Source organism: Hippocampus guttulatus, chromosome 15 (genome assembly GCF_054856545.1).
Source record: "Hippocampus guttulatus isolate MCC_2025c chromosome 15, RoL_Hgut_1.0, whole genome shotgun sequence".
Taxonomy (NCBI): Eukaryota; Metazoa; Chordata; class Actinopteri; order Syngnathiformes; family Syngnathidae; genus Hippocampus; species Hippocampus guttulatus.
In genome coordinates, this window is record NC_141275.1 from 4256443 (window position 1) to 4281914 (window position 25472).

Below are 25472 nucleotides of genomic sequence, written 5' to 3' on the forward strand. Positions count from 1 at the left end.
CAGCTCCTATATTTTGTTCTTCTACTTCTTCCTTTCATGACTTCTGTGCTGTGAATTGGGAATTTCTCCATTGTGAGACTAATAAAGGATTTCTCTTCTTATAACACTGCCCCTGCTGAGGGCTTGGTTTCTGTTAATTATGACTTCCATCAATTTGTGGCTTGTTTACCACCATTTTGACAAGTGTTGTACATGCGCATAGTCACACGAAACACGTATTGCTCCGTATATTAAAATAAACAACTAAATAAATCATGGCTGAAGTTACTCAAACAGCTTGCAAATTAACAAAAATGGTTGGGTAGATAGTGGCCATGTGTTTGACAACACGCCAATTGGACACACGGCGTTGTCCACCATTTGCACAGTCGACTCACCATCTCACCAATTCCCACAAAACAGAGTGGGGAAGTGTCCCGATACTGATCAAGAATAAATTATTTCTGAGCGCACAGTGGTTCACCGTGACTGTTCATAAACTTAAAAGTGTTGGTCAAATGTGTCATTCAAGCCATTCAGAGTGCACCAAAAAGGGCTATCTTCGAAAATGAATGAGAGTGGAGTGCGCTCGACCTCTCGGGACACACCCACATAGTAGTGCGCGGTCACCAGAATTAATTTCTGAATGGCCCTAAGGTTGGAGTTAACTTGCAGTTCATCGCAGCAATGGATAGCTTTGTTTAAAAAAAAAAAAATCCCTCCCTAGTCTCTCAGGGGGGTAAACAAGAAGAGCATGGTCCAACTCCCGAAGGAGCATCTGCCGCAGCTCATAAGTGCGGAGGCTTCAAAATAGTATGCAACAAGCATTCCATAATAAAAATGTGAAACAGTGAGGTGATGAGGGCATGCAATCTGGGCATTTCTGTCACACTGAGCAGCATGCGAATGGAAGGGGATAAAAAAGACATTGGGTCCAAGTCTTTACCTTTGGGCAAATACATACTTAATTCTTATACTGAATACACGTCTCTACCACGCACCACTATTGTGTATTATACTTCTATTTGAAAAAAGAGAACCTCTCAAATAAGTGAAGTCATGAACATCAATTTATTTTCTCAGACATGCCACATATCAGTCAGGCCCCCCTCTTAGCCTCAAGAGGAAAAAAAATCCTGCCGCCGTACCTGCCAAAATGTAGTGTTGATTGTCAATGTGTTGTGCAATTCACAGGAGCTCTCGCAGCTCCGAGTGGCTTCATGTCATCAATGCACGAGCCGTGATTGAGTACACTTTGGCTGGATCGGTCCAGGGCTGTAGCTAGTCATTTGGATGCCCGAAGCAAACATGGACCGTGGTCTAAGGAATGCTCAGGGAGTTTGTGTGAATGTTTAGAGGCATGGAAAATTAGGTGTAACATGGCTGCCATATTGTCTCAGGTATTAATTAGCTTGAGAGGTGGCTTGAAGACCGATTTTTCAGAAAGGATCCCAAAAATATACTGTTGTGTTTCAGTCGATTGGTCAGATTGATTTTTCGGGTGCCAACATTTGTCAGCTGTTACCTTTTACTTAGCGCTCACAAAGTGATGCTCGTAGGACTCATTTAACCAAGTCACCCGTTTTCATGGTTAATAAATTCAGTGCATTTTAAAAACACACTTGTCCTCAACGATTACTGAAATTCAAGATTTTTTTTTTTAAACCTAATAAACAACCCCTACCTCCCCATGCACAAAATCACAACACGTGTACTTATTTGGCCTAAAAGGGCCATAAATAAAATTTTATTCTATGGATTTATTAACAAGCCACACAAAGTCCATGGCTGCCCACCACAGCACTTAAACCAACTCATCCTGGAGCAGCCCACAAAGATATGAGGGCCATTTGAGTTACGGAGCCGCTGATAAACCTGGTTTTCTTTAAATCCGAAGGTTTTCTTCCTTCGAAAAATGAAACAAAATGTAGTAATACTGTACCAAACTGGAGGCAGAGCAGCGGGGCCAAACAAACCTTTTCACGCAGCGACAGATGCTTTAGGAGGTTTGTTGCTCAGTTTGGGGAAGCTTAAATCGAAACAGGAGACAACACTTGTAAACTATGAACACCCCCAAACTTATTTTGTCTTTGTCTCGCAAAGTTGATGCTGAATGTGCTCGGCTTTTAGCCGCAGAGAAGCCTTTGTGCTCCGCTAACGTCCTTTTCCCCACGACACTTCCTCTGTTGTTTTTGCGTAAAATGAGTGAAATAATATCCTGTCACGATAAAACCTGTAGCAGCAAAAGAGTAACAGAGGAATAAGAGCTAGAAAGCAAGTGAGCCTTGGATTTCTAAAAGAAGGCATGGGTTAAGAGAGGTCCATGGGATTTAAGCCCAGGGTCGAGCCTGGGATAAAGGGGAGAAGTGGCGTGCTCATCCGCGGAGCTCATCTCCCATGGTTGGCCACCTTGCAGAGGGTGGTCATGATACGGCCGAATCTTTCGCACAACTCCAAGGTGGAGTAGGCGGGCACCTTCGGGGGGTCGTGGAAGCTTTTGATCTCCGTTGAGCAGTCCAGTAACTTGGGGAGGAAGTCCGTCAGCTTTTCTTGGAGTTTGGCTATCAAAAGAAAATAGCCAGACAGAGAAAGATAACAACACGATTGAGTGGATAGCCTTTGCATCCTCATTTAGACCTCAGAACACAGACATCAAATGAGCAAATATTTGGACTATGATATCGTAAGTGGCAGCGCGTTGCACAAACAGACAGTAAAAGTCTCGAGTGTATGGGCCTGCGTGATAAAAGTCAGCCTTTCCTGAACATTAGCCAGAACAAGCTTTTGCTGGCTCAAACTGATATGAATTCTACACACAGAGGGAAAAAAAAAAAATCGTTTCAAGACAATTGCCCAGTGCTGTTAAGTGCAATCCAACGGCTGACTTTATTATTACTGCTTAACACAATCGGAAATTCTATTTGCCTGGAGTATTTTTCCCCCCTACTTTTTAAAGGGAAAGAGTCATAAAGTCGTTCAAGTTCTTGACAATAGGAGAAAATGAAAGATGACATACTTGGCTATCGATCACTAAAATCTGAACTGACATCTTCCCTGGCAGTTCCAGAAGGGGCCCGTCCTAAATCTTAATTTCATGTAAACATTTTACAATACGCAAGAACATAGTGACAATTGTGAAAAGGGAGGCATGGATGGACTTTTTTTTTTGTGGTCACATCTCTGAATGGTCTATCTCCTGTATACTGAAATGTGTTGGTGGATGCTCCAGTCAGAGCCCTGCGGTCATGTGACCAGTTGTTGTAAACCTGTCCCCGCTTAAGGCTGAAAACCAGAGGTGGCCGCAGGACCTACATTTTGGAATGAGCTCCTTCTGAACAATCGCTCTGCTTCAACTATTTGCGCTGGAATTTAAACTTGAGCTTAGCAGGACATTTGCATCTTACTGATTGTTTTTAATATGTATTTATTTTTTATTGTCAGTGTTATGAGTAGCGCTTTGGACAGTGTTTACTGTATTTTAATTGTGCGGTATAAATAAACCATGAAAAATAAATTCTGTTGATAGAGCAACGTTCGTTCTTTTTTTAATCTGAATGTGTGTACAGTATCGACTTGCCTGCACCACACTGCCCCCAAGAGGCCAAGGAGCACACAGCATGAACAGCAGGTGTTTATTTTTATATATTGTCCTTTACTTGCTAATGGGGACCGGGACCCTGCAGCGATAAGTGAAAAACCGCAAAGGAGGGTTATCTCCCATTCTACTCTCTCTCTCTCTCTCTCTCTCTCTCTCTCTCTCTCTCACTCAGTCACTCACTCACTCACAGCAAACAACATAGTGTCTCACTCACTCACTCTGCCACGCAGAGCAAACAACACAGTGTGACGAGACACTGATCAGACAGTCAACAGGTGACGAGACACTGATCAGAGAGTCAACAAGGGAGGTGCTGGGCGGTGCTGTCGAATATGCGCAGCCAATCAGCTCACGGGATGAATCCACTCGTGCTGTCATTGATTGACATCGCGCCGGGAACCAATCATGCGCAGTCATGTACAATCACGACACGAACTTCGTGATCTGTGGGCATTGCGTGTCATTTTCCGGACCCATTCCATTCACATTACAAGTTACATTTGTCAACGTAATGTGGATGAGTAAATAAAAAGATTGCATTGAACATCAAATCCCAATTGGGCATCATGCCCTGCATGAAATGTGAAAGTCGTCTCAATGCAAGCTCTTTCGTTCCTTTCAAGTGATGCGCGTATACACAGGCAGCCTTTTCCTTCCGGATCAATGTCCAGAGGCGCGGCGGAGGAATTTTGCCCGTGGGCGCATTTCTCTTTCTCAAGGCAACATCTTCACTCAGTTCCGCAGGCCATTGCCACGTGCTTGCGTGATCACAACATTCAATTTTGGCCTTATTGTTTCAGTGACAAAACTGAAACTGTACTTTTGGGCACTTTTTGGCCAAAGATTTTCTCTGGCCAAACATTCAATGGAACCCTAGTTGTTACCCACGGATATAACCTAATACCCCAAAGTGAAGTGGACTAATCCTCCAAGTAGCTCAGTGAAAATGAAACGGTCAAAGAAGCTTCATTTGTTTTTTTTTAATTATTCTTATATGTTGACCTGAATGCTTTGGTGAGGTCCGTCGCACCAAAGGCCGACTTTGTGACTAATGCCATTGTTTACAAAACAATGTGTTGACGGAGCCAAATAACATTAAATAAACAAATCATAGTTAAACTTACAAGTCACCTGTTGTAAAAAAATTAAAAGCACTTTCGAGAATTGGCTTTGGCACTCGGCTTTGCGGTCTGGTGGCAACAACCAAAGCCAAAGCCATGACGACATGGTCATGTTTAACCTTCAGTGGCGACCTGCATCACCGGAAGTTGGTAGCGCTTAGCAGACTTGATAACACACTGCAAAAGTGCGTCCCATGCCTCCGCGTCAGGTCTCTACTAAGGTGGACGGTGATTTCCTTTTCACAAACCCATAAACGCTTGTGTCTACTTTTTTTTTCTGTTTTGTTCATCTTAGAAGCCATTATGGCTGTTGCTCATCGGGGCATGCGTGTGTAAGTGCGTGCGTATGCGGTAACGGGTCGATCGCGGGAGGTTCTCGTTGATCGAAAAGTAGATCTTTGGTCAAAAAAGGGTTGGGCACCCCTGCTCTACTTCAACACATCTGATTCAAATGATTGACTCATCAGCATGCTCTTAAGAAACCTGAAATGGCCATTGATCATTGGAATTACGTGTTGGGAGTTGGGAGGGATCTAAAACAGGCAGGACGTGGATCTCGAGGAACCGGAGTTCCCTCCATCTGATGTATGTGGCGCATCATAACGGCCACTTGTGTGATATTGCTTAATTGATTACTTCTCCTGCTGGCTTGTATTCCCGTCTGTGATGGTCCTAAGAGCAGCTGTTTGGTGGTTACAATGTCGTGATTTACATCTGATCAGATGAATTGACTCGATTGATTGAAGTCGAGCTTTCTGGCATGGCCAGCATGATTCACTCTCGAAAGCCTTGATAGTGATGGTTGCTTGTCACTGTGTCCCGCACATACTTTAGACACCGTTGTGGCGGATAGAGCGTCCCGATAAAATAGCTAACGTTCCTTTCCATCTTTCACAGTCGGTACAGTGCTCTTTAATTTTTGTATCTGTAAACCTCCTGCGGAGCTGATGTGACTTGACAAAAGCTCCAGTTTTCGGCTTTGAAAATGTTTCTTTAGAAAATTCCAGTCACTTCAGCTGCGAGTCATTTTAGTGACCATTTTTGGATTTTTGTTCTTTAATTAAAAAAAAAAACAAACAGTCCATCCGTGTAGTATGATTGAATAACAACTAAGACAAGAACAGCGTATTTTGCTAATCGCCATAAACTGTCGTGGTTGCACGCCAGCACTTAATCAATGACCAATTTAGTAAATACCGAAAGAAGCTGTTATGTTGTTTTTGGTCACAAACTCACATTCCATTTCCTGTCCCAGATAGGAGCACCAACGGTTCCTCATGTCTTCCACTGCGAGCAGGTCCCCCTCTGTGTCGTGAACCAGCAGCAAGGGGATGCAGGGCACCACCAACTCGTTCATGATTCCCAAACCAGTGATCACCTCTGATTCTTCTCCCGACTCAAACATGGCAGCTGCTTGCTCATTTAATTTCTATGGAACACATTACATACCATTGCAGTGAAAAACAGACTGTACGAGAAATAAGCTGCTGGATATGTCAAATAAATGAGCCTCGGAATTTGTACCGGTAGTCTTTTTTTTTGCTGATCAGACATCGCAATGTAAGCTTGACTTTTTCCTCAATTCAATACATTCTGATTGGGTGCGGTTTCGCAGAAATTTCAATAAGAATCCATTTTTACTTCAGATTTTTTTGTGTCTGCTTGTGCAGTTGCGCACGTCATAACTTTGTACTCAATGAGGCACAGGAGAAGACTTTAGCACATCCGACTCACAGCTCTTTGAGAAATCATCCAATGGCAAAATGGGACTGGCGAATGTATGACACATCATTGCGTGTTAACGAAGGCGCACATATTGAGACATTGCCAGTCTGTTAATTCAACGATCTCACTTTGCCAGTGGGTTAATTCTAAATTTGTTTCATAGCTGTCAACAGAACACAACTGGTCTTCTCGCCATGTGAGCAGAACGCCCACCGTTCATCATTAATTTCTTAGTATAGAGCCAGTGGAGCTTACGGAGGAGACAGAATTCTCACACTGTGCTTGGACAAAAACTTCTTGCTCAAACAAACTCGGTGACCTCCTACTCTGAGAGGGGGGGGGGGGGGGGGGGGGAAGCTTTTCCCTTTAAAAAAACAAAAACAAAAAAAAAAACAGATTGCTGTCCGGAGATTCAAGGTTGGACACACAAAACAACCAAGTGAATTAAACTATGTCAATGTTGGCAGTGTTTTCAATTAAAACAAGAGCAGGAGATAAACAGCTGAGCCAGGGGTTCTGGACGGAGATCTGAGATGACCGATGTGGCTGCACGCAGCCAAAATTTGAGGTTAGTTGAGGACATGCTAATGTGTTTACACTCACTGGCCCTCCTGCTTCCTATTCCCACTCCAATGATTACATTACGAGCACAACGCTGGCGTAAGGTTACTGAGTGCAGGCTGCTAAAGATCAGCTCGAGGCCGATCGCACACTAAAATACCACTGGCTCTAACCGGGCCCACGGCCCGTAAAGCTCAGTGGGAATGACATTTTTAAAAAGGAGTGGCGGGGCGGTCATATCAAAGCGTAGAGGGGCTTTTCATTGTCAGCTTTCCGATGAAAACCCTTTCGAGTGGAATATTGAGTGGGCAAATGAACAACTGTTCAATTCAGAGGAAGGGTGCTGGTCATATTAGTTTTGCTGAGTCACCGAGAGGAGAAGAATTCTGCCATAAATGGGAGTTACAAAGACGGGAGTAGGATTGCAAACTGAACACAAAGGTTCCTGTTCCAAAGCAAAATCTTGCAGAGAGCAACCGAGCATTTCATTGCGCATTTGAACTCACCAGCAAACAATCGCGACGAAAATGACCAAGGAACTCCTCATCATGTCCTCTGTACAGCCCCTTTGACAAAAGCTCTTTGTTGTACTGGTATGAGTATATCAGATAGATCAACGCCTCCACGTAACTGAATAGGAAGCAACATTCAGTCAAAAGTTTGACGAACAATGTCAAGGTTGCAACGAGAATACATTTAAAAACAAAAAAAAGCACATAATTCAAAATAACAGTGAATGCCTGTGCACTGTATTTTAATTTGCTGCCCTCTGCAGGTGACATTCAAGTTATTTAATGTGTAGAGTAAGGAAAAAAAATAAGTGCATTTTTTTTGTATTATTTATAAGTAGGTATCAATGCATTATGTATTTTTTCCAGCATAAAAATAACAATAATAATAATGATAATCTGTTCTTGTGTGACCATACTTTGTCTTGTGGAAGAGCTCCAAGCCAGTTATCATGAACATGGTTGTTTCCCGGAAGTTCCTATAGTCCTGATGCCATACCTGTGTTGGAAAAATATGGATTACAAAAGAGCAGCTTATTGAGAAATGACGTCTAAAAGGAATGTAATGCTCGATAAGGGAAACCCCAGCTGACCTCATATTCATCCAGGTTGACCTCCTCGGGCGTAATTAGCTCCAGTTTTGCACGTGCCACATTCATAATGCTTTTGCATCTGTTGGGGGTGGAGGAAGGAAAGCCGTAAGAACAAACTGGCATCAGCTTTGATGGTGAGTCATTGTCAGGAGATGAAACGGTCTAGCCGGCCCCTGGGCCATAACTTGGCCTAATGAATCACTCTTTAGTGCGGAGAGGAAAAGTGAAACACTCCTCTGGAGGCTCCTATCGAGGCCACATGCGGACATAAATCTAATTATCGTGCTCAAAATAGAGAGGTGAGAAATCAATTTTTCACTCAGGAATTTGGAGAGAGGCCAACGAGCATTGGAAGCGAGATTTAACAAAGCAGCATCGGGAGAAACAACGCACAGAAGTAGGATCAAGAACAGCCTAGAACTGGTATCAGCAAATGTGGAAAGGGAATACAACGTGTCTTTTTAGTTTCCATACCTGTCAACTTTTCGGAGCGCCAACCTGTATAAACTACCAAATTTTTCACCAAATTTTCAGAATCCGTATGATTTGTGCGATACGGCCAAATACGTAAGATTCACCACAAAATCCGGATGAACTATGGCTAAACTGTATGAGTTGACAGGTATGAGTTTCACGCATCAACTTAAGGTTGAAGGACAAGAGTTAAGCACTGTCCATGTGGAATCTTTCTCTGCTTGTACAACAGACCGGCTGAGTGTGACACTACAAGTGTCTGCTACCCCCTGCTGGCCATTTCTAGGATACTGGAAAGCATCATTCAGTGACAAAATCCAAGCATGCGGTTCAGTAAAAGTAAACCCAAGTCGTGTTTTTTTTGTTTGTTTGTGCACAACATGTAACTGCTCTGTAACATGACAGCTTACCAGTGCGACACGAATTAAATGCAACATTTAGAAGCAAATACAAACTTAACCCTTTCGGGGACAGCGGTTACTACAGACGGCTTATCCGGGGTTCCCACTCTTCCACTTGCTTTTTATTTATGGACCTTTTACGGACTTTTGAGGGCTAATTTAGCCCTTTTTAAGGACTTTTTCTCCATTCAGCAGGGGATACACGTTGGATTTAATGACAGAAAGCCACATATCACTGAGCTGTTGTTCAAATCATTGCTGCCAAAGGAAGGGCACATCTTTATTTTTAGGGGCAATCAGCTAACCCTTTATTTGACATACTGTACGTCAAACTTTCATTTTGAAAATGAAAAAAACTTGAATTCATTCCCAAATAAAATACACGAAGAAACATTTTAAAATCGAAAATACAAAATTTCAATTTATTTTCGAATAAAAATAAAATGTTGAGGATTTTTATTGATTTTAGAAGCTTTCCCTGAAAATTAAGGACAATTAAGAACATAATTTTACAACTTTTTTATGGATTTTTATTAACTTTAAGGACCCGTGGGAACCCTGTTATCATGTTTTCAGGGTGCATGAAAGGTTTAAGATTCTGAACTTCAATCTACAGTGGAAGCTCCCAAATGCAATGCCCTATACTGTATTTTCAAAAACTAAAAATAGTACGGCGAGCACAAAACTTGGTTCAGCATATTTTGAATAAAGTTTTTTGTTGTTATTGTGTGTTGTGTACCTCTCATCAAATGCCAGGTTGCGGTCAGCAAACTGAGTGAGCAGAGTCCTCTCAAGGATCTTCTTGGGTGCTTGGTTCTGGAGGAAGTAGACAATGACGTGCTGAAGTCTGTAGTCCTTCTCCGGGGGAGTGTCTTCTTGGGCAAACCTCACAAGTCGCGCATACTCGAGCTTGAGAGCCTGAGCAGAAAAACAATGACATACATGGATATAACAATATATCTTATTCCACAGGTTTCTTAAGGTGGATTTAGACTCCATATTCAAGTGACACAATTCTTTTTTTCGTTTCGCTCCCAAGTGGCTCAATCTGGATATCAGAAACCTCCTGTGTCCGCATTTTGGTCAATTTCATCTTCAGGCAATGCCACACGGATCTGGTATTAATTATTTTATTATATTTTTTTAATGGACTGATCCAACGTTTTGGAAATGCCTTGCTCTCTTTGATGATGCATTGTTAATGGCTTGGTCATAATACATGAAATACAGACCTCAAATTAGAATCAAATCTCTCATTAATATAGATTTAAGAAAACAATATCGATACAGTATACGATTGTGCGTATAAGTTCGCATACACAAGCAGATTTTTTTTCTCAATAATTCTTTTGAGTTGATTTTCCCCCCCCAAAAAATGTGAATAGTACTCTCTGCACTACAAATAAAAACTTTTCTGATAAGTGTGAAGCTATTTGTGGTCAGACACGTTTCAGTTTTCTTTAACCCTTTGAGGGACAGTGGTTACTATAGTGGACAGCTTATCATGTTATCAGGTGACAGAGTGCATGAAAGGGTTAAAATCATCATGGAAAAATGAGCCAGATCAAAGGTTGACAAGAGATTCCCCGGTTCTTGGTATCGTTTCTGCATTGACCCCTTCGACAGCAATGGCTTTTATTTTGTGGGCGTGAATGAGGCACATTACTTTCTCAGATGTTCAGAGGTCAAGACGCCGTTCCTCTTGGCAAAAAGCCTCCCGTCGAGATCCTTGACTACCTTGCATCAACTGCATTCACACTTTTGAGATCTCTCCAGGAAATGACTCACGATAAAGCAAGCAAAAATATCGGTCATGAACGGCTTCACCATTCAATGCCAAAGTGCACACCAGTCGGCGACACAGGTACATCAGCATCAATATTGCAAATAGTTGAATGTTAAATCGACCCAGCCTGAACAGTATAGACAAATAAGCAAGCAAAAGACAAATGACTTGTCGGTAAATTTATCTCATTTCCATTCAAAAAAAGAGAAAAAAAACAGCCATTCCTTCTTGGCCCTGACAATCAGTATGAATCTATAGACCGCATTTCAGATTCTAATATCAATTCAATTCGATTCACTTTGTTTGACTTTCACTTCAGTGAAGGATTTCACACAGCACTAATTTCACTTTCAAATGAGAAGAAATTCTCAGAAGAAGCAATGCTGCAAATCATAGTCACACCCTGCTCTAAGTTGGTGCAGTAGTAAAAAATATGTGCGAAGCTTTGAACCCGATGCGACCAAATGCGACCCAATGTTTGCGCTGTGTGGTGACTTGTTAAATAGTTTTGAAGATTCATTGTATTTCCACAATAACTTACTTGTTCTTCACAAATCTTGCATACCATTTTGCTTTGGTCCAATTCATTGTTTTTTTTTTTTGTTTTGCTTTTTTTTTTTAAACCCCAAAACTTTCATCTGCCTTCAAGCTCGTTGGCACCAATTTCAGTGCATCTGCCATGTTACTCTTGTGAATCGACGAGATATTAGTTGACGAGAGAAGTCACATGGGATGATGGAGTAAAAAGATGGAATTAAGGTTTTATGAAGCAATATTAGGCTATGAAAAGAAAAATCGATTTAATTAATCAAATCTTTAAATGCAGTCCTAGTAACAACCAGTTATTGAAATAATTGTGAAGACTACGAAAAGCCTAATACAGTTCGTGTAGATGGTAGATATACAGGACCCATAAAAATCATGGAAACACGTTCAAAATCAAATGATCTCCAACACACGAAGAGGCCAGGAAATTCAAGCTATTAACCCTTGCTAAACACAAAAGTCATTCCCGGGCCATAAAAAATCAACCACATCATAAAGCTGATTGAGAAAATTCCAAGATGTGCAAAACCAGCAAAGCTGGCCAAAAGGTGGCTACTCTGACTGACAGACACACACACACACACACACACACACACACGCTAAATCAGGGTTGCACTGGGTCATGAAACCTCTTCGCGAATGTGGCTAAAAGTATAAAAAAAATCTCCTAGCTAAATTTGAGTGTAGTTAGCCACTACATCACGTGTCCATATCCAAATGAGCAAATAAATTCCAATTGTGCTTTAGACCCGCAATGTAAATCCGGCCCTCAGACACAAACGTTGAACTCAAACAGCTGTGATATTCTTGTGTGGAGTCAAAGCATGAAGTTAGCTGTAGCATTGCATACTTGAAAATGTGCCAAACGGGCATGTTGTACAATAGACATGAGACATTTGAACTTTTAAAAGAAATTATGCTTACATAGCTGCCGATTAATATATCACGAGACAGAACTTGTTAAAAAAAACCCTGATAAATGAAATAAATAATAATGATGATAAGAATAACAATGACGATCAAGTCACTTTGAGTTTCAAAGAGTAACCACTAGAATGTACAAATGTAAACAAGAGAAGACAAACGCACTGATTTACATGGAAAAAAGGTGGAAGTGGGTGGAGAGGGAATGCAAGAGGTGAGCGAAAGACAGTACCTTAAATAAGGTTGCCTCAGGCCCATTCTTTTCATAAACGCTGCTGGATTTGCCAATAGCCATAATTACACCTTGCATGTTTGGGGTCATCATTGCCTGCCCGGGAAGCAGGAACTGCATTAAACAAAATAATAGGCACTTGTGATAGAACAAGTGTGGGCAATCGCCGAGTTATTCAATCTGAAATGCTAAAACACAGACATGCCAGATGGACGTCACTCAGCAGCTCATGCATTCATTGAAGTGAAACATCCTTGAGGAACAGAGCCGTCAAGTTTCACAGTTCATATCGTATTCCTCATTGGGATTATGTGCAAAAAAAAAAAAACAAGACGGCCACGACGGCTGAGTTTGATGGTCAGAATGACTGTTGACCATAATTGCGCACACAAGATGCAGTGATATGCAAACTAGGGCTGAAGGATTAATTGTATTTGAAATATAATCGTCATGTAATGAATTGTGATTTGCCATTCACAAAGGCTGCGATTTGATTGGCCATTGGGAGTGGAGGGCAGGGGTTCCTTAGCGGCCATAGACAGCAACAGTGGAATAAAAGCTTGCTGCACTCCGTGTGCATAGTTTTTGGTGAGTTTGCGACGAGATGTTGAGGCGAGTATCAACATGTTTGATTATTTTCGCTTCACAGGGTTCCATCCATCCATTTTCGAATCCGCATATCCTCACAAGGGTCGCGGGTGCGCTGGAGGCTATCCCAGCTGTCTTCGGGCAGTAGGCGTGGAACACCCTGAACCGGTTACCAACCAATCCCAGGGCACACATAGACAAGCAACCATCCACATTCACGCTGGCATTTAGGGAAAATTTAGTGTGTTCCATTAACCTGCCGTGCATTTTTTTGGAATGTGGGAGGAAACCGGAGTACCCGGAGAAAACCCACGCAGGCACATTGAGGACATGCAAACTCCACACAGGATGGCCAGAGCCGGAATCGAACCCTGCACCTCTGCACTGTGAGGCCAACACGCTAAGCAGTCGACCACCGGGCCCGCTCATAGGGTTACATATTTTTATATTTTTATTTTTTAACTCACCGCATGTTGCCTATTTTGTGTTGTGTCGGCTGATGTGTGTGTCTGAGATAGTTGCGCACAATTTGATCAATCAAAACACACCCAGCCCCAATCCACAGTACAAGCTAAAGCATGTTTTAAGGCTGCATTTAGCCCCTTTCACACTGCGTTCCGTAAAATTGGCACACCGGAGTTGCAACGGTAATTCCAACATTCATGCAAATTTCCCACATAACTCATCCTAATCAGATAAGGCATTGTTGTGTTTAAGTCAGCACAATTACATAGTTAGCGTACAGCGCAATAGTTTCCAACAGCAACAATTGTTTTTTTTAACTTAAAGGGGTGGGAGATGCGATTTAATTTCTCATTCTGTTCTCAGCTTCCACTTATTCCCATACACACAGGTCACGATCTGCCTCTGATAGACCTGTGAAATCACATGAAGGGGTGATAATATCCGATTCGGTGTTGGTAACACTGGACAGCAAGCCAAGAAATGACAGCTGTTAAGAATATGTAGGAACACGTTATTAAGCATTAGTTGTTTAGTTGTGAGGAATGCAAATTTCACTACCCACGACAACGAATCTAGATGTGCAATTCTTGAATAAAAGCAACGATTGGCAGCCTGAAAGGGGCGTCTGTTTCTTATTGTGTGTGGAAGTAGCACACAGTTTGCCGCCAAAGCTCAACCCCATCTTGTTTCAAAATGCAACTGGGCTCCGACATTGTAGAATGTTTAGAACGGCCATGCAAGAAGAGCTTCATATTATTGCACTTTCAATCTCAAACCATTCCTGACACTGGAACTCATCGTGATTAAGCATCAAGTGTGACAAAAAGTAGAAATGTGGATGGCCAATGATGCGCCCACTCTTCTATCATTTCTACCACACAAATAGATTTGCTGGGTCTTGGTCTACCTCATCATCATATCCCCCTTCTTCTGACTCAATGACAAAGGTCCCCACATTGGGAATGGCCACCTCTACTGTGTGGTGGCCAGAGGACTCATCCTCCGTGACAAAATCGGGAGGCGGCATTGGGGGGCTGCTCAACTGGAGTTCAGGATGTGGGGAAGTTGAAGTGTGGAGAGACTGCAGAGACAATTAGAAAAAACTAAACTGCACAGAAACTAGAAGGGAAGCAGTTTAAATAGTTGAAGAGAACGTAAAATAGTTTCCTGTGTACACGCTAGGTTAAGGTGAACAAGATGGCTGCGCTAAGCACGCAAACAGCACAACATGGGCCATGAAGATATTTTTTGACACCTTCCGACTACCCTGCAAAGCAAGCTGGCTGTTAATGATGTCCAGAAAGCCAAATGTGGTGTGATATTCATTTTCCTGTGGATTACATACAGCATTCAACAGCGCTTCGGGGCTTCTCTCCTCCTGTTCAGCAGTCGCCCTAGAGATGGCTCTCTCTGTGTCCTCCTGTAGATGTTTGGCATCACTGGTGGGTGATGGCTGCTCCATGTACTCAGGATCCTGCTGGGGTGCTGTAGGAGAGCAATTAGAACCATCACTAATTTGTTTTATTTTTAACACAAACAGAAATATACGTGGCTTTATAGAAAAAAAGTCCCATTGCATAAAATCCAAAAAGGAGGAAACATTTTCCCCTCCACGGGAACGGGCTGTAATGCTGCCGTGGCCGGCTTAGAGCGCCCCGTGGTCGGCCACAATTCTGCTGGTAGTCTGCTGACTTTCAACAGAGCGGACGCAATGAAAAAAAATCATGTCGCCCACAATGGCAACCACCAATCGGAGGAAAGCTGCTTTCCACAACAAATTGAGAGCAAAGCATTAGTTACACTATCAATTATTTATGATAAATTCAACTGTTTTACATGACAGGCGTTTAACTGCTATAGTTTGGGAAAAAAAGCTGTGTGGGCATTTCCATCTCAAATTATCTTTCAAACCTTGGATCTATGACAAGGCTGGGTAGTGGGAATGCCTGCGAGTAGGACACTGACCTGCATTGTCTGGAGGGCTGCAATCAATACTCATGGGCTGGGGTGAAGACGAAGAAATGGAGGTGCTCGATGCGGCGGATGCTGCGGCTGATGCGGCGGCAAGAGCCAACTTTTCCTGTTGGGCCTTTCGAGCCTGCAGAGCATTCCACTCCTCGATCTCCTTGTCAAAGAGCTCATTGTCCTCCTTTACATACTGCTTCAGGTCCGGCGGAAGTTTGTCCATGCCACTCAGGATCTGTCCGGTTTCTTTATCAAAGTCCTCTGTGGATAGATGGAGACAGTGAGCAGAATAGTCAACTCAAAATAACATATAGTGCTCTGAAAAAATGTATTTGTCACATTATGGGATGGAAGAATTCATTCAAAAATAAATAAAAATACAATTACTTTGATTATTATTGATTTTTCTTTTGGTTAAAATTTGATTTAAAACTTGCGTATTGAACAAACAAAATTGATGGGAATGCAAGGTGAGAGTTATATACGGTTCGCTAGTGCAGCTTGACTACAGGATCCATTGTGATGGTGAAACACTCGGTGGTGGATATCATTTACATATCATTTGTATTTTCATCTCAACACTCATCCAGACATCGGAAAAAACAAACAAACATCTGAACCAATTTACCCAGCTAAACTCCAAGTGCTATACAAATAGGACCAAAACGTTGTACCGTATTTTCTGGATTATAAATCGCTCCACAGTATACAGGTATGTCGAACCAGCCATAAAATGCATAATAAAGAATTTTAAAACAAACAAACAAAAAAAAACGTAAGTCGCACCGGAGCACAAGTCGCATTTGGGGGGGGGGGGGGGGGGGGGGGATTTATTTGATAAAATCCAACACCAAGAACAGACATGTCTTCTTGAAAGACAATTTAAAATAAAAATAAAATAGAGAACAACAGGCTGATTAAGAGTACGATATGCTAACGTTACATGACGCTAAAACAATCAACTGAGAACATGCCTGGTATGTTCACAATTACCTATTAAGAGTTATTCAGATTACTAGAGCATAAAGATCAAACTAACAAGTTTACTAAACCATCAGTGTCACTCCAAATCACTAAATCGCAATGAAATCTTCATCCTCCGTGTCACTTGAAAACAACTCCGCCCACTCAGGAGGTAGAATATGCTGCCTTCCTCTTGTATGTCGACTCATTGTTGCTTGATCAACACAGGCCTAGAGCGCCCTCTTGTGGTTTAATGTGAAAATACCATGTGAAATTATATAACAATGTGTTAATTTCACACATAAATCGCTCCGGCCAAACTGAAAAAAAAAACTACAACTTCTAGTCCGGAAAATACGGTTGTCACCACACTGAGATATACGCAGATAATTCAATTTTAAAGTGAATGAAGTCCATGCATACCTTCTATGAGAAAGGGCTTCTTGTCATTGATATACATAAGACAGTAGGCACTGGCGTTGCGGTAGCCTCCAAACGAGTCACGCACCAGCTCCTCCCAGGAGGATTTGGTGACAGAAATGTCGTTGTACTTCATCCAGCAACGCTGGTGTGGGTCATAGATGTAGGCCCAGTAGTGACCTGCGTTGGCCTGGCCTTCATGGACCAACACTGCATGAAGCCGGTAAGGAACCTTTAAGAACACAAATTACATTTTCGGTGCATATTAATGCAAGTGATGCATTTCAAGACAATTATACAATCGCTAGTAATTATTACCTGCATCATCGATTTGTCCGAGTACATAAGCTCAACTGTTCTGTGGATTCTTTTGATACTGTCCTGTAGATCTAGTGAGATGAATATCATACAAAGTAAGTGACCTGGGTGCTCTAGACACAGTTTAAGAAGTCAATATTACAAATGAGCAGTCAATTAAGGAAGGGCAAATTTTACCACGGGTGTCATTTTCAACTTCACTCCTCCATCGGTGCAGGCATCCCTCAAGCACCCTCAACTCCTCTTCAGTAATGTGGCGCGGTGCAGGGTGCATGGGGAGATCCGGAGGTAATCTGGACTGGGTGAAAGGCTTGTGAATGGGCGCTCTCTGCTGCTGGGCTGCAGCAAGGTTTGAAGCAAGGCCCGAGGAGGAGCCTGAGCTCTCTGGGGAAGCTAAAGAGTCCTGCTCGGCCAAGCTGCTGGGTGAAAGATATGGCTTTGTGGGTGAGATGAAGATTTTTGTATTCTCTGACATCAGGGATTATATGAAAGAGTTCACTGATATATTATTTTGGCTGGTTTTCAGTCAAGATCAAGGAAGCCAGAAATATATATGTATTTTTTTTGTCAAGAGTCTAATGTTGGCATTTTTATTTCCCTTATGTTTTGATTGAATTCGACGTCCCTCTTTTTACTCATGAAACTTGCCTTAAAGGGGGCAACGGTAGTCCAGTGGTGCCACCAGGAGGTGCTGATGAATCGATATCTTCCACAGGCGAAGTACACACAGGCTTACTGGAGGCAAACTCCATGGCATACTGGAGAACATCTGCAAGAGGAAACCTCTTGGGGCCGGAGCCATAACTCAGATACCTTTTTAGTCAACGGCGAGATAGACAAAACACAAAACATAACGAGGGTGTAGGACGTCACTCTCCTGAGTACGTTCTGTTGAATTTGGACTGATTAAAAGAAATGTACAAAACAAATATACCTTTCCAATCTCTGCTGGAGGAGTGTCAAATGCTCTTTTAACCTCCTGATTTCCTCTCTCTTGATTCTGGTTATTTCTCGGTTTCTGTCCATGTATCTACAAAAAATATCAGAGACAGACGTTTGCAGCAAGCATTTCACAAACATGAACAACATACAACGCAACGCTGTGGATTTAAGGAGCTAATTTGCACAACAGTGACATTACTAGCAAATGCCAGACAGTGAGACAGAGACAGCATGGGCTGTTGTGGATAAGTAACCCGAAGACAAAAACAAAACATTCATGTAACCGTGACAATTAGTACAATTATCAATTGTTTGACGAATTGATCAGAATTAATTCAGTTGCAAAGTTGTCTTGAATTTATGGAAGGAAAATGGCATGCACTATGTGGTTGCAACAGTTCATGCAAAGAGCGCACAGTTGTTTGCAGATATTATACCTTGTTTTGGCCTGAAGGCTATTTGTTACTTTTTCAGTAATAAATATAGAGCGTATGCACCCTCAAGCATTTCGGTCCATGACCGATGATTAGAAATTACAGAGCAATTTGCAATTTTCATTTGCAGCGTCAGGAGAATACCACACCATCAAAGCCACAGGAATAAATACAAAATAACTAAATGTGTATCACCTGTCCATGTAGAGCATGGAGGGGAACTCAAGCTTATTGTGGATTTTTTCAGGCCGTCCAAGAGCTTGATTGAACTCAAATCTTGAAAGTTCGAAGGTCAACACAGGAGGGAGTTCTGTGAACCAGTGCTGAAAGAAAACAATGTTGCTCAGATTTTGGGAGATGTTTCAAGTCTTCATCAAGTCTGCTTGTTGCATGTCAATCACCTTCATGCTCTCCAGGGCTCCACATGAACTTATTGCACCAGTGCGACCAATTTTATATTTTTTTTTTTCCCCCAGTCAGTCGCACCGGCACAAATTTGGTCACACGGTTGTTGGGGACGGTAGAGCATGACCATATTTGCTGATGTATAGTCCTCTCAATTGGCATACCGTAATTTCATATGATGTAAAGATTGACAGTGATTGAAGATATATTTGCAAAAATAGTTTAAACTTTGTTTGTAACAAACAGCAGCTGACAAAATAGCTCAGTTACTTGCTATAACTATATAGAACACAAAAATAGGAAACGATCCCATGGCAAAAACATCAGTGACATAATAGTTGACAACTAAACAACGTCGAATTTGTCTTATTTGTATTAGTTCAACAAAACTGAAGACAAACAGAAATGTGAATGCTTTCAAGAACCCCCCCCCCCACCCCAATTTCTTTTGAAAATTTGTAAAAACTTAGATTTTGATTGATTTTTTTTGTTTGTTTTAGAGCAGGCCAGCACAAACAAAGTTTTTCTGAGATTTTTTTGAGTGTGACAGTGCTGGGAGACTATGTTAAAAAAAAAAAAGTAAGCTTCTATCTGTATTACAAGTCCTTGTACTGAAAAATTCACCTTATTTATTGAATGACCCTCGTATTTCAGCAATAATTACATAGCAACAATGGTAATAGAAATCATCTATACCAACATGGTAAACTGGAAATGACACATCTCAACATTGTAAGCAATGACATCTGACCTCCTGTCCAGATTTGGCAGAGTTCTCTGCAGAGTGCAGGGATTCTATCTCCCCTTCGATCATGGCTGCCTCCAGACACTCGTGGAGATCTTTGAAGCCATTCACCTGCAGCGGGTATTGGCCGAACATCTCCGTGTTCTCAAATTTTTTACCTGGGGGAGTTTCAAGCACACGCGCACACACACAGTCTGTGCTGTGAGAGTGTAATAGATCTCAAGCTCAGTGTCTCCTCAGTTTATATTCTCTTGCTAAGCAAGACACCAATTCGTTATGATGACCGTATTTTCCGCACGATAAGGCACTTCGGAGTATAAGGCGCACGTTCAATGAATGGCCTATTTTAAAACTGTTTTCATATACTGTATATAACACACACTGATTTATATAGCGCTTTCACAACAGCTGCAGCTGTAACAAAGGCCCTAACAAAACAGTGAACAAAGTAAAATAATAAAGACAACACATAACATAAAACATGGACAGTTATGCAAGCCAAACCCCTTTTCCCTCATACGCTTTGTTGTTTAAAGCAGTTTGAGATGAAAGAGGAGAGAATCAAAGTGTCCTTTCACCAGTGGATCAGAGACATCATGCTCAAAATGTGCACACGTCAGCTACAAGCTAAGATTCAAAGTCAACAAGAATCTGTTGCATTCATTGACGAAAAAAGGGGATGGGTTCACTTCTCCTGTCCCATGTAAATCCATTTCAAGTCCAAGTGGCGACTCTCAGTTCCAAATACGCATCTGCGCTCCGATCCAGTCGCACCAATGCAGACTGGCCAACAGCGCCGACATCGCCACTGAACACAACGGGGCTGTGAAAAATGCTGCCCATTACAGGCGCAAAAAACACAAGCACCCACCCGGGGCTGTCCAACACAGACAGTCAAATGGCGCCGACATTCCTCCCAATCAAAATCTGTGCTGGTACAGGCGCAACCACCAAGCACAGATTCTTCTCCTTTGACGAATGTTATGGCCAAAGCAGTCCACATCAGGTCCACACGACGAAACAACAAACACCATGTGACAAAACAAAAGACAAAACCAACAAAAAAACGCGAGGCTCTTGAAGACAACTTGCAGACGGCTGCCTACTCGGGCCCCATATATAGCTTATACAGCATATATACAGCTTTTGCGAACATGTAATGTTTTTAGGTGCGCCTTATAGTGCATAAAATACGGTACTTGCAAAGCTGTTTACACGACAACAACAAAAGAAAAAAAAAGCATGAGTTGCTAGCAGACATACAGATAATAAGATAAGATAAGAATACCTTTATTTGTCTCGCAATGGAGAAATTCCCAATTCACAGCAGCAAAGTTATCAAAGGAAGAAGTAGAACAACAAAATATAGGAGCTGCTAGAAAGGCAGCCACTCGATGTGGCATTAAGTTCAATTTATGAGCAGCAGAGCCCACTGGCCCATGTTTTGATGGCTCTGGGCTACTATTGCCAAGCATAATAATCACAATGTCAATCAGCCGTCAAGGTCTTCCACGATCAATGCATCAGCACTCTTCTACATTGAGAGTATCTCATTAACACAAGGTCACCTTTCATTACCAGGGGCAAAGACGTGTTTTACGGTGGCTGCAATCAAACCACCAAGTCTTTCTCTGACAACTTCACACTTTTGCTTTTTATCTATTTCAATTTGACACCTCATCTCACCTTCCAGGACACCGACGGCAAGGAATCGTCCGTAGAAAAGCTCCACCATAGGGTTCTTTGGCTTGTCCTCTTCCCTGAAAGCAACAAAATGGAGACTGGGCTGACAAACATGCAGGCCAGAGGTGCATACAGAAAGCACACTTGCCTTCATTCTTTGAAACTTAGATGCTCAATGAAAAATGAGTAGTTACCCGTCTTCTTCAGACTTCATTTGGAAGGCATCCTCCAGCCAGTCTAGGAGCTTGTGTGTGAACTCACTCACATCCTGCTGTAGAGCAAAGAAAGTAACATGAAGGGCACAGAGTAGGGCCGTAATCAATGACATGACTACTTTCACAATGTTGCATTGTCAGCGGAGATGATAAGAGGCAAGTCGGTCAAGAAATTCAAGTCGTCTGCTGATAGGCCCTAAGCTCTACATTTGAGATGACTTATCTTCTCATAGAGGAGTTCACAAATTGCTGAATGTCAAAGAAACGTGAACACCCTGTGGCCATCGTAGACCTCAGGACTGCATGCTGATTTGGGTCAATGCATACCTAACCTGACTAATACTAAGCGAAGTGACATGACTGAGTGGAGAGGCCAAGTGCTTGACCCCGCCCGGTTAACCGCTACAAAGACTCTGGCTTTGTGCAACCGTTTACGTAAGGAGAAGCAGCAAAGGGTTTTATACTCTGACATGAGGGCCTCACATTGTAGGATGAGTTTTTCCATAGTTCAGCAAGGGATGATGTGGGTGTGAGGATTAATTGTTACAGATAAGAAAGGTTAAGTGTCCCAGAGTCACTGGTGCTGAGTTGGCAACAAGAATGTTTGCAGTGAAGCCAAAACAAAGCAATGAGAAATATGAAACATTGGTATTATATGGAAACTGCACAATTACTTGTTTTAACGACCGTATTTTCTGCACTATAGGGCGCACCAAAAAGTCTTCCCTTTTCTTAAAAGCTCACCGCGTGCCTTAAAATCCAGTGCGCCTTGTGTATGGTCATTACAGTAATATGTTGACCCCAAAATGGCTCCTTGCTGGAGACATGCTTACAATGTTATAACTTGCTGTTGGTTCAGTGAACTGTGTCGCGACTTTATTAAATACGTTTTTGTTGCATCTCTGAAAAAAGGAGCGCTGTGGTATTGTTTTTTTAAACAAATCTCAACAAATACAGTTACATCTTTGTCCGTCTCCGTGCCTTCTCTTCTTCCGTTCGACTCGAGAGGTGTTCATGACCGCCTTCGAAAAACGTAAATTAACGATTCCTTCAATGAAATTACGAAAATTGAAAATAATGCATCAAAACAGAAAATCAAGCGAGGAAATCACAAAATAAATTCTCTAGCCCCACTACAGAATTTATTTTGTGATTTCCTCGTTTGTGAATACAACACAAAGGAATAAATAACAAAAACTTCTGAGACACTCCAGTCTCCAACATTTAACTAACATCTGATCGTTCTGTTGTAGCTACAGTCAAGGAAATGCCAAGGAGGGCTATAGAATTTATGTTGTGATTTCCTCGCTTGATTTTGTGTTTTTATGCATTATTTTCAGTTTCACTGAAGTACTGTAATCGTTAATTTACGTTTTTCGGAGGCGGTCATGAACGCCTCTCGAGTCGAAAGGAAGGAGTGTAGCTCCAGCTAGTGGATGCATTGTAGATTGCGTTTTATAATCCAGTGCGTCCAATATATGAGAATGTTTTTAAAAATTATACCATTCGTTTAAGATGCACCTCATAACCCAGTGCACATTTTACTGCAGAAAATACGGTAGTTGGAAGTTGTGTGTGTGTTTTGGGTTTTTTTTTTTAACACAGGTGGGATACTGGTGCGCTGATGACAAAATTTTACATAAATAATTGGTTTGTCGTCTCTTTTTGAGAATTTTAGACTGCGATAATAGTCCTTTATTTGACCTATTCACATTCAATTTTAATTACCGTATTTTCCGCACTACAAGGCGCACCTAAAAGCATTCAATTTTCTCAAAAGCCGACAGTGAGCTTTTGAGTTGTCTTCATAACTTTTGTCTTTCATTTATTGTTCTGTAATGCTATATGTAATTATATGTTTCATATCCGTGTTTGTGACCATTTCTCATGCGCCTTATAATGCAGTGCGCCCGATATATGAAAATAGTTTGAAAATAGGCCATTTATTGAGGGTGCACCTCACAATCCAAAGTGTCTTACAGTGCAGAAAATACGGTATTCTTACCCTTGATTTACTTTGCTCTAGTCTCTTCTTTATTCAAGTCACATTTACCAGGCCTTAGTGCTTCTATGTCAGTGGCATTTCATGACAGTTTTCTCGGCGTCAGTCATGCTGCCGTTGGTAGCCAACGACTATGCTTTTATTGTGAAATCACGCTGGATAATGCTGATACAATGTATGAAAAGTACTAACAAAGATGGATGAAGTCATTTTATCATGTTAATTGTAAAGGTACTATTATGCTCAGCTGAGCAAGTTATGGCTTACCTGTTGTGACTCACTGGATTTAAAAGCGTCTTTGAGGATTTCCACTGCCCGTGACGGATCCACATATTTCCTCTTGGACCCAACCATAAGGGAGAAGAGTGTCCTCAGCTCTTGCATGAAGGGAAGGTTCCTGTGTTCCTAGTAAGAGCAACATGAATTGGAAAGAAAAAAAAAAACCTTAGGCGTGGCGTGGCAATTAATCGTCCAAAGGATCACGTGATACAGAACTGCTATAAAGGGCCACGGGAACATGCTAGCCTCAATTGTGATCCATATTTACATATATTCAATGCATTGATATTGAGCACACGTGTCAAAATTAATGTATTTTGTACCTTATTAAATTAATAGAAAACTATTCTAAGAATCAAGAAACTGCCCAAAACCTCCGATTTCAGCCCCTCAATGGTAATTATTCCTCTATTTCCTTGATGTCCCCCGTACAATTCATGCAAAATAAAATTGGAGCAGATTATTAAATGAATCAATGTAATAATCGATACAATATTATAAAATATTCAATGGTGACTGCCGTAATATAAAGCAGCAAACTATATTCTTTTCATACAGTATTATACTGTATATGCCGTTATAATTCAGAAATAAAAACATTGACTTTTGTCTACATCAGACATGTCCAGCTCCAGGCCTGGAGGGCCACTGTCCTGCCTGTTTTTCAGCTCTCCCGCCTGCAACACACCTGATTCAGATGATCAGCTCATCAGCCAGCTCTGAAGCAGCATTAGAACGTTCCTGATTATTTGAATCAGGTGTGTTGCTCCTGGGAGAGCTGGAAAACAGGCAGGACAGCGGCCCTTGAGGACCGACTTTGGACACCCCTGGTCTACATGATGAGTGTCTACGTACAACTCATTTGCAAACATCACCTGTCCTTGGTGTTGATAAACACCTCAGCTTTTTTTTTTACACGAGGTAACAGCATTGCTCAGCTCGGCTTGGTCTACTTGCATCTGACTTTGCGATTTGTGCCTTCATCATCGTTTTCAGGAGTAAAAGTGCTAGAGCCCTTACTTTCTGGTTTCGAGGCAGATCATGGACCCTGGCTGGTGGAGAGTAGTTGAGCACCAGCCGCTGGAACTCGAGAAGGTTAAACAGAGACTGCGGGAGGAAAAATTGAATGAAGATGTGTTAGTCATTTCCCCAAGTAGGACAAAGTATTTCAATCATTCATTCTTAATAAGATATTGAATAGAAATGAAAAAGTATAAACATTTCCAATCGTGATTATCATGAGCAAAATTATAACTATCATGATCTGGCATCGCTATGATTTAACAAAAGAAATGTCGACAAACGAGAACAAACCTGATACAAACCAAAACGCATTGCACCATGTTTTCATTTCATTTTAAAAATGAACTTGCAGATTACTTTTACCGGTAGGAATTAAAAGCTACGAGGCAGAGTCTGATTTCTCTTTAGATGTGAATGTGAGTGGGAATAGTAAACTGTCATGAATTGTTTTGTCTAATTGGCTGGTTAGCAGTCCAGAGTGTATTCAACTTTTTTCACTGAATATTGGTCCCATGTTAAGATCTCTGCAACTGCCAAGTGTGTGTAAAGAAATGAAAATAAAACTGTGGCAGACAT

General features: G+C 41.7%; 1 protein-coding gene across 4 annotated transcripts in view; it reads right to left on the reverse strand.

Annotated features, from left to right (window-relative positions):
* Positions 1-1691: 1691 nt before the first annotated feature.
* Positions 1692-25472, reverse strand: part of usp25 (ubiquitin specific peptidase 25) — a 30408-nt gene continuing 6627 nt past the window's right edge. For 2 of the 4 annotated variants that reach the window (XM_086131059.1, XM_086131058.1), the window contains exons 6-25: positions 24894-24980; positions 23862-23999; positions 21572-21648; positions 21381-21454; positions 19701-19852; positions 18740-18867; positions 18103-18198; positions 17817-17981; positions 17346-17584; positions 17169-17239; positions 16854-17082; positions 15468-15728; positions 14848-14987; positions 12450-12545; positions 9701-9879; positions 8087-8165; positions 7913-7992; positions 7491-7614; positions 5935-6127; positions 1692-2540 (exon numbers count right to left, since the gene is read on the reverse strand). In XM_086131059.1, coding sequence (XP_085987185.1) covers positions 2368-2540; positions 5935-6127; positions 7491-7614; positions 7913-7992; positions 8087-8165; positions 9701-9879; positions 12450-12545; positions 14848-14987; positions 15468-15728; positions 16854-17082; positions 17169-17239; positions 17346-17584; positions 17817-17981; positions 18103-18198; positions 18740-18867; positions 19701-19852; positions 21381-21454; positions 21572-21648; positions 23862-23999; positions 24894-24980 — 2781 coding nt within the window. In that variant the 3' untranslated portion in view covers positions 1692-2367. Of the gene's footprint in view, positions 2541-5934; positions 6128-7490; positions 7615-7912; positions 7993-8086; positions 8166-9700; positions 9880-12449; positions 12564-14409; positions 14584-14847; positions 14988-15467; positions 15729-16853; positions 17083-17168; positions 17240-17345; positions 17585-17816; positions 17982-18102; positions 18199-18739; positions 18868-19700; positions 19853-21380; positions 21455-21571; positions 21649-23861; positions 24000-24893; positions 24981-25472 lie in introns of all 4 variants that reach the window. The other 2 variants (XM_086131061.1, XM_086131060.1) reach the window with 2 other exon arrangements.